The sequence below is a fragment of the Octodon degus genome, unplaced genomic scaffold, assembly GCF_000260255.1.
Source record: "Octodon degus isolate 3935 unplaced genomic scaffold, OctDeg1.0 scaffold00203, whole genome shotgun sequence".
NCBI classification, from domain to species: domain Eukaryota; kingdom Metazoa; phylum Chordata; class Mammalia; order Rodentia; family Octodontidae; genus Octodon; species Octodon degus.
The window spans coordinates 3403599-3415063 of record NW_004524779.1 but is presented as its reverse complement, the minus strand read 5'-3'; the positions used below and the strand labels follow the sequence as shown (position 1 = coordinate 3415063).

Here is an 11465-nt window from a genome sequence, read left to right as displayed (position 1 = left end):
AAGGCAGAGAAGAGAGTGTTTGCAAAAGGGGGAAAGTAGTTTGCTGCCTCTTTAAGACTAGGGCTGAGAGAGAGAAAGAAGAGGAGAGAGAAAGAAAAAGGGAGAGAAGTTTGAGCCCCGGGCTTAAGCCTTTCCAAAAAATCATAATAACAATCATCGGCTGCGGCGGGATCGGCCGGAGGAGGAGGGAAGCGCCTGGCTGTGGGTTTTTTTTTTTTTTTTTTTTTTTTTTGGTTTTTTTTTTTTTAAATCCTGATTCCAGTTTGCTTCTCTCGCTCTCTCTCGCTTCTCTTCTCCCCCAAATTGCTCCTCGTCTGCTCCTCTCCCGGAGCCCTGCGCTCCCGGCGCCCCCGCCCGCCTCCCCTCCTCCTCGCCCCTCCCCGCCCGCGGGGCCCCCAAGTCCCGGGGCCCCCAAGTCCCGGCCGGGCCGAGGGTCTGCGGCCGCCGGGGGCTGCGCGCAGCGCCCCATGTACAACATGATGGAGACGGAGCTCAAGCCGCCGGGCCCGCAGCAGACTTCGGGGGGCGGCGGCGGCGGCAACCCCACCGCGGCGGCCGCGGGCGGCAACCAGAAGAACAGCCCCGACCGCGTGAAGCGGCCCATGAACGCCTTCATGGTGTGGTCCCGCGGGCAGCGGCGCAAGATGGCCCAGGAGAACCCCAAGATGCACAACTCCGAGATCAGCAAACGCCTGGGCGCCGAGTGGAAACTTTTGTCTGAGACGGAGAAGCGGCCGTTCATCGACGAGGCCAAGCGGCTGCGAGCACTGCACATGAAGGAGCACCCGGATTATAAATACCGGCCCCGGCGGAAAACCAAGACGCTCATGAAGAAGGATAAGTACACGCTGCCCGGAGGGCTGCTGGCCCCCGGCGGCAACAGCATGGCGAGCGGGGTCGGGGTGGGCGCCGGCCTGGGCGCGGGCGTGAACCAGCGCATGGACAGCTACGCGCACATGAACGGCTGGAGCAACGGCAGCTACAGCATGATGCAGGACCAGCTGGGCTACCCGCAGCACCCGGGCCTCAACGCGCACGGCGCCGCGCAGATGCAACCCATGCACCGCTACGACGTGAGCGCGCTGCAGTACAACTCCATGACCAGCTCGCAGACCTACATGAACGGCTCGCCCACCTACAGCATGTCCTACTCGCAGCAGGGCACCCCCGGCATGGCGCTCGGCTCCATGGGCTCGGTGGTCAAGTCCGAGGCCAGCTCCAGCCCCCCCGTGGTTACCTCTTCCTCCCATTCCAGGGCGCCCTGCCAGGCCGGGGACCTCCGGGACATGATCAGCATGTACCTCCCCGGCGCCGAGGTACCGGAGCCCGCCGCGCCCAGCAGACTGCACATGTCCCAGCACTACCAGAGCGGCCCGGTGCCGGGCACGGCCATCAACGGCACACTGCCCCTCTCGCACATGTGAAGCGGGCTCAACGGCGAACTGCAGGGGGAGATTTTCAAAGGAAAAACGAGGGAATTGGGAGGGGTGCGAAGGAGGGGAAGCAGAGACGGCAAGGGGAAAAAACCAGGCGCACTCCGAAGAAAACGAAAAGGCAATCTCTTCACCCACGGCAGAGGACGGCTGTGGAGCGCGGGCGCATACTCCATCAAACTCGCGCAGAACCCGCGACGCCGACGAGAAAACTTTTATGAGAGATCCGGGACTTCTTTTTGGGGGACTATTTTTGTACAGAGAAAACCCGGGGGTGGGTGGGAGGGCGGGGGATTGGACCTTGTATAGATCTGGAGGAGAGAGAACTACGCAAAACTTTTTAAAAGTTCTAGTGGTATGGTAGGAGCTTTGCAGGAAGTTTGCAAAAGTCTTTACCAATAAATATTTAGAGCTAGTCTCCAAGCGACGAAAAAAAATGTTTTAATATTTGCAAGCAACTTTTGTACAGTATTTATCGAGATAAACCTGGCAATCAAAATGTCCATTGTTTATAAGCTGAGAATTTGCCAATATTTTTCAAGGAGCGGCTTGCTGAATTTTGATTCTGCAGCTGAAATTTAGGACAGTTGTAAACATGAAGGGAAGAAAATTATTCAGATTTGGACATTTTAATTGTTTAAAAATTGTACAAAAGGAAAGAAATCAGGATAAGTACTGGCAAAACCATCTCCGTGATCTTGTTTAAAAGGGCAAAAGTTTTAGATTGTACTAAAATTTTTAACTTACTGTTAAAAGCAAAAAAAAAAAAAAAAATGGCCATGCAGGTTGACATCATTGGTAATTTATAATAGCTTTTGTTCGATCCCACCTTTCCATTTTGTTCAGATAAAAAGCAACATGAAATTACTGTGTTTGAAATATTTTCTTATGGTTTGTAATATTTCTGTAAATCTATTGTGATATTTTAAGGTTCCTTCCCCCTTTATTTTCCGTAGTTGTATTTTAAAAGATTCGGCTCTGTATTACTGGAATCAGTCTGCCGAGAACCCATGTATATATTTGAACTAATACCATCCTTATAACAGGTACATTTTCAACTTAAGTTTTTACTCCATTATGCACAGTTTGAGATAAATAAATTTTTGAAATATGGACACTGAAATTATGCTTGAGTCTTTCATTTATTTAGATCACGCTGTGATTGTATGTAACTGCTGGGAATTCTAATATTATGTTCAGCCGTGAAAACAGAAGTAGGTAAAACCTTAGCCTGACCAGTCCAGCAACATGTGCTTATGTTAACTACAAAAAGAAAAGTGAAGGAGAGAGAGAGAGAGATGACTGGATGGTTAATCAGGACTTTGGGAAAACTGAAATGCTTATGTCATTTCTAAAATAGAACTAGAGACATATATTGTAAATCCACCCCCTCCTTTTCTAAGCAGCGTGGATAAGCGCGACAGGGACGTGTGCTCCGACTGATTTGTGCCACTTGTTGCCAAAGAGGAGTCAATTCTGAAATTTTTCATGTAGCTTAGCAGATCGGGGATCGAGCCAAATCGAACCAGGTTGGCTGGTTTTATTTTCATTTTCTTCACCGCACAATGGCCCTTTGAAACCCGGTCATAGGGGAAGATGATGCTTCTCCTATCGGAATAATTGTAAACTAGACATGCAGAGTGTTACCTGCTGGGTGGGTGTTTGGATTACTCGGGCCCTGCTATTATTATCTGAGAGGAAACAAGTGGTTTGCTTTCTTTGTTCCTTGACTTCGTAAACTTTCTCCTCTACATTTTCCTGTTTAGGGGCATGGGAAAGCAAAAGAACGTCTTGCAAAATTCCCTGACTTATCATGGATCTAGTTTATTATTATCATTATTATTATTTGTTTTCTTTTTTTCTTCCCCTTCCTGAATCCCATTTCTTAAATTGGCAGCGCGGGTCCAAGCCTGTGTCGCCCCAAATCGGATAATCTCTGCACCTGATAACAAGCAAAAGAGAAGCCAGGCAACAGCCATATTACAGAAGAAAACAATCAACGCTGAGGTAGATATTTTACTTTGTCCAGTCTAATCACATTTGGAGATGATAATGCATTTGATCTGTTAACTGTTTTACTGCAGTGGTAGAGAGGTGGGGGGAGGGGCGGGGGTGGGGAAACGAGCTTGGATTTGTTGTTTTCTTTTGCCCTAGGAAAGGTAAAGAAAGGCTTTAGTTGTCCTCAGTGGGCGCGGAAAAGTTGAGGAAATCGCTATGGTCTTAGAATTAGCGATGCCTCTGCATCCCAACCAACCAGCGCTTTGGCGCAGCCCGAGAAACTGTGACCAAATTGGGGACTTAGGGTTTCGCCGTCTTATTTTTTTCTTACAACTTCTTTCCCTCGTCCTCCTCTACCCAAAGGGACCAGGAAGCATAGTAGGGCAGTCTTAAGTGCACGCCTGCTTCCCACACTTTCAAGAGTATGTCGTATCAACTTGCTACAACTTTCGGAAAGTTGGAACCGGGCAGTGCTTTTCCACCCTTGAGTAAAATACCCGTCACGGCCACTAAGTTCGCCCGTCCCGTCAGTTTGCGTCCTCTGGTGCCCAGGCAAGACTCTCTTGAAGTCTTGCTAGTGTTGGTTCTGTGAAGTAGTGAATATCTCATTATCTGTGTTTTTATTTATTCTAGATTGCTTCATTTTCAGCATGTGTAGGTTTTTATTTATTTTATCCTCATTTTTAGGGTGCTGTTGTATTGGGAAGGGAAGGAGATTCCAGTTCCCAATTCTGAGTGAGGCATTTCCCCCCTAATTAATGCAAGGACTCTAAAAGAATTTCCCCCAGCTCGGCCAGCCATTGTAATGCACATGCGGATTATTCACGTGGTAATGAGCACATTCGCCAGTTCTTGCTCACACATACGAATAAAAGAAACTTTGAATAAAGATCCAAATGACCATGCTGGGGGATTGGGGAGGATATTCCTGGAATTTGAGCCAATCAACGACATAGGATGTATATTTGAAAAATAAATATACAGTATATTAAAAATATATATAGAGGCTTAGGATAAATACACTATCTACAAATCTTCCTTTTTTTTTTTTTTTTTTTTCTTTTTTTTTAAGTCCACAGGATCAGACTTAAAAAGCGGTGTTTTGGTAAAATGTGCAGTTTCAAATGCTTTGCCAGAGGGCAAAAAAGCACTATTTTGGGAAGTTCAACTGGCTTTAAATGATTGTCACAGTCTGGAGTTCCCATTCCCCATCCCATCTCCCCCTATCTCCAAACCAAGTAGTTGAAATATAGAGCCAACATTTTTTGTTTGTTTACAAGTATAAATGCTTTGGAAAAACTGCAGCTGAAGAAAATGATACTCATCCCATTGTATCCTTCGATGTAAGTAAATGGTTCTCCATGTGTAATTTCAGGACTAGATTAATATTGGGCATATAATAATTTTGATAATACATTTTGCAAGTAAAGCTGTGAACCCATAAACTTGCCCAGAGATGTTATCTCTCGGTGCTGAAGATAGTTGTTTTTTTTTTCTTTGCCCAGATATTATTCTGCTGAATGAGAACACTTCAGTTTCAGTCAAAAGGGGTGAATGTAAATGTTTCATTAACCTTATACACAGAATAGAAATGTGCAAAAAGGATGAAATTATTTATGTGTATTCTCTTTGCAATTTTTTTTCTCTCCTCACCCCTGCTTCCTCTATACTTTCAATAAAGAGAGTTAAAATATTTTGCTGAGCCCTAGTAGATTAGCGAGGTTTCTTTGCCAGTGCTGGGAAGCTGGTATTACAGACCGTCCCAGGGGAAAATGGCTCACATTAACCACTAAATGAATATTTGACAAGGGCTCATTCGGAGGTATTATTACTATAAACGTGTCCCTACTGGACTTTTCAAGGGTCAAAGAGCAATGCTTCAATTAATTATTTAGACTGCTAGTAGATTTGGTTGTAATAGCTGTACTTATTTCTAGAAACCGACACATTTTTACAGTAGGAAAATCTCAGGAGAATCTTCTCCATCAGCAGCCCCTTAGATTGAAAAGCACACAGAGCTCTGGCATTCTAAACTGACTTTTCCCTAAAGCGCTTTCGTGGGCTTAGGGGAGGGAATTATAGTCTCTTTTTCTATCTCATGGTCTCTTTTGGGTTTAAAAAAGAAAAAAAAAATCAAAAGCATCATAATTTATCTTAATTTTCACACTGTATCTGGCAAGGTCTTTTATGTATTTGCAGTATGGGGAGGGTGTTTATTTATCATCTTTTGCCTTTTTTGAATAGCAGTATCACAAGATCTCAAAGACCAACGTAGGCCCTGAATTTAGGCAGGATACATGTTACTGCTTTGCCACTCAAATCCATGACGTGAAATGTCAGTCTCTGTAGGCTAAGTGTGCTGAGTTCTAGTTGTGGCAGTGTAGACTGGGGTGCAAGACATCCTTCCCCCCTCCTGCCTATTTTGGTCTGAACCCTATAAGGAAGGTACAGGGGACTGAGAGCAAGCATAGCATTTATGCCATGTCATAACTTCTCCCAAGGCCCGGGGTAACACGGTAAAGGAATGATTTTGAGAGTAAGATTCCTTGACAATAATATAAATTGAATGAATAAGAGATAAGCTGGAGGGGGGTGGCAGCAGTAATTACAAACCTAATTCATTCAGCTTTTCAGAACTTTTGTTGTAGGAGCTCCATTGACTGGTTTTGAGCTGCCAGCTTTCTCACATTAAAAAGACCTGATCAGCGCCTCAGGGGGACAAGGAATACCGCTTAACTGCATAGTGATGGGGGTCTTCATTTAAAACCATTACAAGAAGAAAATTAAATAGTGCTTTTGTGTGCACAAGGTTTACTTTCCAGCTGATAACAGTTTATAGCTAACTGCTCTGAGACTGAAATTTGACTATGGTTGATCGCTTGCTAGTTGGCACCGCTTATTAATTTATTTATTTATCTGTTGCAACTGAAAGAGCTTTCTTTCTATCCACTGTCACCGCCACTCCATCATTTTTTTCCCCCAGTTCTTGGAGAATTTTGAAAAAGCAGGTCCTCATATTTTTCTTTGTGGAAAAGGAGTGTCCCTTTGCCATGAGCTCATTGAGCAAAGACTCAAGCTCACATTCCAGAACTGCCCTCCACCCGTTATTGCTTTAAAATAATTTGCATCTCTGGTTGGTTGTTCCCCCCCCCCAATAGCTGCATTTCCCCGCTCTCTGAGTTGACATTTCTTTTCAGACTGCAACTTGGGTTGTGCGTGGGGGTTGATTTCATATTCTTCGCTTTCTTTTTTGACCTAAGTTGGGAGGTAGCTGACTGGATCTCCCTAGGGACCTGGTCTATGAGGTGGATCCCTTAAAGAAAAGAGAAGAGGGAAACATTGTGACCTTTACCATGAAAATCTGGACAGAGACCAAAGGGACAGAGCTTTGGAAAGTCTAGAGTATGAAGCTGCGGAGGCAGCTTCCAAAGACAGGGAAATCGCTCTAGCCCGAGAATGTGTTTAGTGTCTTTCATAGTTATTTGCTATTTAAAAACTTTCCTGGTAACCTCACGTGATGCTACCACAGGAAACTGAAACCCTCCCCTCTCCCTCCTGATGATGCTGTCCAGTTATACAATTCTTGTTTTCAGTTTGTGTATTTTGCCTATGTGGCCTCTAGGAAATAATGGACCTGACTGTCTTGTTTTTACTGAGGAGCCTTCACATAGGAAGGGTGGAGTATTAAGTCTTAAGATTCCTACCGCAGAGAGTTCTTTCTCTGTGCAGGTCCAACTGGATTTTGTTTTATATTTTGGCATAACGGTAATGTTTCTGATTTCACAAGCACCAGGCTCAGTTTCTCTCCCAAAGCAAATAAAATGTCCTTTTCATTTTGGAATGCAAAGATATCTGCTGCTTCTAGGCGTTAGAGCTACAGATGCTTGTTCTACTTTGCAAAGCAATGTCAGGTGATTTAAAAGCTCAGAGGAGTCATTCGTCTCATTACCCTCGTCTGCCTGCAAGACAGAATGAAGTGTGCAGTGTTTTATAAAGATTTTGGTGCTTTGAGCTATCATCTGCGTCCTTCTCCCCAGTCGGTGCTGCTGCAGACGCTGGGCTGGGAGCGTGCAGGCCGGCCTGGAGGAACAGTGCCTAATGCACAGGCCAAGGGAGATGGGACAAGCACAGGGCCAGTGACCTGACATTGCTGTGGCCCTGACCACAGCCCCCGTAAGGCTCCCCAGAAAGGTGCCAAGGAAGGTGCCCTGCCAGGCTCGAGTTCCCTCTGCTCCGCTGTCTGCCCCCAGACAGCTGGGTCTCTCCCCATAACCCGCCCAGGCAAGTCTGGAAAGTTGTTGGGACTCCAGCCACTCCAAGCCCCTAGCCTCCTGCGACCTCCTGACCCCGGAGATGGCTCTAGGCTCCAAACTTTCCAAATCAAGTCTTGCTTCCTCCCTCTCACCCTCTCCCTTTTCTTTTAAAGGGTTGTTTGTCCCTGTTTGTGGCCAACTCTCAGCAGTCAGTAGTGGCGCTTAGCTCCTCGCGGTCAGAAGCCGCGGATTGGCAAGGATGTGGTGGGAAGCAAGGCGAGTGTCTCCCGGGACCCTAAACTCCTGTAGGAGCAGCGCAGGTAGGCATGGGAGACGCAGATGCACATTCTCCTTTGTGGAATAGCTATGCTGTGTCTTTATCTCGCATAATATGACTCCAAAGCGCATGGCACAGAATAGACTTCATTTGAAGCCCTGACTTTTTCTTGCTGCCCTGCAGCATTAGGTGACAGGGAAGCGTGCATTTCTCACGTTAGTCTCCAGAGACCGATACAGAAATTCTGATCCTGGGCAATTAAAATGGCCTTGTGTGACTAGACCTCCTTATCCAGTGCTCTTTCCGACTCAGGGTTAGCCTGGGAAGTTGTTGGGTAAACTTGCCAAGGCTACTAAGTGTCTTCCTGAAGGGAGGGACACTGGCATTCTGGTCAGCGGCCGCCCCCACCAGCAGAAAGCAGAAAAATAATTACTATATTAAAAAAGAGCGGTGAATTCTTTCCTAGGGTTCTTATCGCTGGCGGCCAGGCCAGCGGCGGGACTGCGCCCCCACCCCCACCCTGTGACGTCAGGGCTGCAACCCCGGGGATGAACTGATTCGCAGGAGCCTTGCAAAAGGGCGATCAGAAGGCTTGCAGGCCGCCAGTGCATGCGGCCTCGCCACCACTGCCGAGCCCGCTCTGAAGACTCCTCTCTCCTCAGAGCATAACCCAATACTCAAGCAGCCAGAGCCTTCAGCAGGCTTACAGTCACACACCTAGCCAGCGGAACATGCCTCCGGGAGTGTGTGTGTGTGTGTGTGTGTGTGTGTGTGTGTGTGTGTGTTTTCAAAGTTAGATTATTTGTTAGCTAGAATTTGTGTGAGATCTAAATGAGTTGTCTTTATTGCACTTAGGTTGGCTTGTTTTTTTAGACTCTGGAAAAATTATACAAAAAGCCTTTCCAGAATACACCATAGCTTTATATGGACTCCACCTAGGAGGGGTGATTTAGGGTTTGGACCTTGAAGAGTTTTTTTATTTTGATATTCCCATGTTTAGAACAGTTGCTTCTGGCTTACCACCGCTATTCCATTTTCATTGTCACTGTGTTCTCCTCTCTTAATAATCTGTATAGCTTTTAATAACCTCTTTAGGATCAAGTAGTGCTGAAAGAACTTCTTTGAACTGTTACTTAGACTGCAGAAAAGAAGACATCTGGTGGTTAGAATATGTATAAGGTGGGCAAAATTATTTGCTGGTAGAAAGCACCTGGCATTTCTTGAAAGATGAATTTTCCAAATTTTCTTTCCAACCCACGAATCAGATTAATTCTTCGAAGACACTTCCACTAGGAAGGACCCTGGAAGCTAGGCCTTCTGTTCTGGTGCTGGTCCAAGATCTCACAGAGTGATGATTGAGCAAAAATTAGCCAATATTTTGCTAATTCACATCCAGTATCAATTCACATCCAGGTCAATTTGACTACCACACTTAACGTGTCTAACCTCAGTTACTGCCTACGATTATAGTTCAGACATCCTGAAATGTTCAGTGACAAACCTATCTTCTTCTCTTCCCTTTCTGTTGCTGCTGTCTCCAAGGAAAATATCTTTAACTCAAGTTTCCCTGTGAGAGTTTGTTTACCCCAACTTGTGTGAAAGCAGGCTGAAGCGCTCCCATCAGCTTTCTAAACACTCTCTCCTCAGCTTTGTGAAATGGAGCAAAACATCTTGGAGCCCAAGATGGCAAAATAAACCTGAGCATATGGAGGAAGACATCACTGTGAGGAAACTGATTTAAATGTTTAGCTCACACTTCAGCCTCAACACTTCCTTCTCCGCTTCAACACTTCCTTCTCCGCTTCTCTTCCCTTGCTCACTGGCCGCCCTGGGTCTTGGGTACCTTCCCTCTATTAACAAGCTGGCTCTCCAACATAAGTTATGAATGCATATCAAGTAGACCCTTCTGATAAGATAAATCAGGGCCTATTTATTCTCTTCCACAGGGTTATGTGTTTATTCCCACAGAAACTCCTCTATTTCCGTGAGCAGCGTCTTTCTATCTTTCTACAAACTTACTCTTTCCCTCTAAACTAGAGAGCTATGATCTCAATAGGAAACATCAGGTAATTTTTTCCCCCAAGCAGCCTTACAAGTTAAGGATACAAAATATTTCATGGTTAGTTGTATGAGCTTCCAATTTAGCTGCATATAAAGTATTTTAAGATTTTTTTTTTTTTTTTTTTTGGCTGTCACTGGCTGGCAATACTCATTTTGTGTGTGTGTGTGTTGGTTTGAAAAGCAGGAAGAAATGTAATGAATTGAGTGCTGTCAGAGATGTCTTCTGTTTGAACAATCTTCGATGGGCTGAATGGCAGAGACTCCCTCACCCAGTGCAGGTGCAGCAGAGCCGGGGAAGGGGGAGGGGACTCCCTCTGTTCAGTCAAAAAGCACCATTCTCCACAATAGACCACATACTGACAGCCAGCGTGACATCAACTCACACTTTCATACTTTTCCCCTATCCATAGTTCTGAGTTCACAAAGTGGCCATATAGTAGCCTTGCTTAGGTTGCTTTAATGAACATTTTGTGGCTCCAGTGCCCAACGTGGAAATCTGCAGAGTGCTGGAAGGAAAAAATAGGTTTTGAATCGTAAGTTCCAAACCAAAACGTATAGCTGCAGATATCAAAACATAAGCTGGTCTCCCTCACCCCGTGTGGACGCCGCCAGCGCTCACAAACAGCCCGCACAGAAACTAGGATCTCAAAACTCTGAGTTTCAAAACTTCTGCTAAGACTGACAACCCAGGTTCCAGACTCTGGCTTCCTGGTCCTGAGAAATCAAACAAGAAAGGAGGCATGAATTTTATGTATTTGTTTAAATTTAAAAGGAGCTCTAGTGTTTTATTATGCTGCATGAGAGCGTTAATCCTCAAATGAACGGACATTAATCTTGTAGAGCGAGGTCCCATCCCCTTTTGAATCGGTTTTTGCAGGGAGAGGGCTTAGGATAGGCGGTAACTGTCTCAAAACTCTGGACAAAGATGCGACCACCCTTTGGGTACCCGACCCCTGCCTTCGAAGATTTCGTTTCACACTTTTGTAAGCCCAGGCCTTGGTGTCTCCAGTCTTACATGTAATTATTCCAGGAGGAAACACAACTGGGGAAAGTGCCTCCCAAATGCCTTCTTCCCGCCACCCCGCCCAGCGTCCGCACCTCTCCGCCCCCACCGCCCGGGCCGGCCCCTTTGGGGCCTGGGAACTGAGCGCCTTCTGGGGATGGGGAGCGGAGAAGGAAGGTCCTTGAGAGCGAGGATAGTTCCTTGCCACCACCATCCCCACATTCTGGCCACCGGCTGATTTCTCCCTGTGCGGAGAGTTGCTAACACACAAGCACAATCAACCATGTACATTTTTCACATGACAACAAAAAATCGGCTCTCCAGGATACCAGGCCCCAGCGAAACGTTTTGTGCTTGGCCTGCACGTCCTTCGCTGGGTGGGGGCGTGAATAGGACTGCGGTCACAGCCCCTCAGTCCACCGCTCTGCAGGGTGGGGCTG

General features: G+C 46.1%; 1 protein-coding gene across 1 annotated transcript; it reads left to right on the top strand.

Moving 5' to 3' along the window:
- Window positions 1–407: 407 nt before the first annotated feature.
- On the top strand, window positions 408–1539 carry Sox2 (SRY-box 2). Its single transcript, XM_004644565.2, has one exon. It carries the CDS (start codon window positions 468–470, stop codon window positions 1422–1424), a length of 957 nt encoding a protein of 318 aa, XP_004644622.1. The 5' UTR covers window positions 408–467; the 3' UTR covers window positions 1425–1539.
- Window positions 1540–11465: the final 9926 nt, after the last annotated feature.

Excerpts from the sequence above, each read along its gene's own strand:
- Sox2 (XM_004644565.2), top strand. The coding sequence starts at position 468 with ATGTACAACATGATGGAGACGGAGCTCAAGCCGCCGGGCCCGCAGCAG.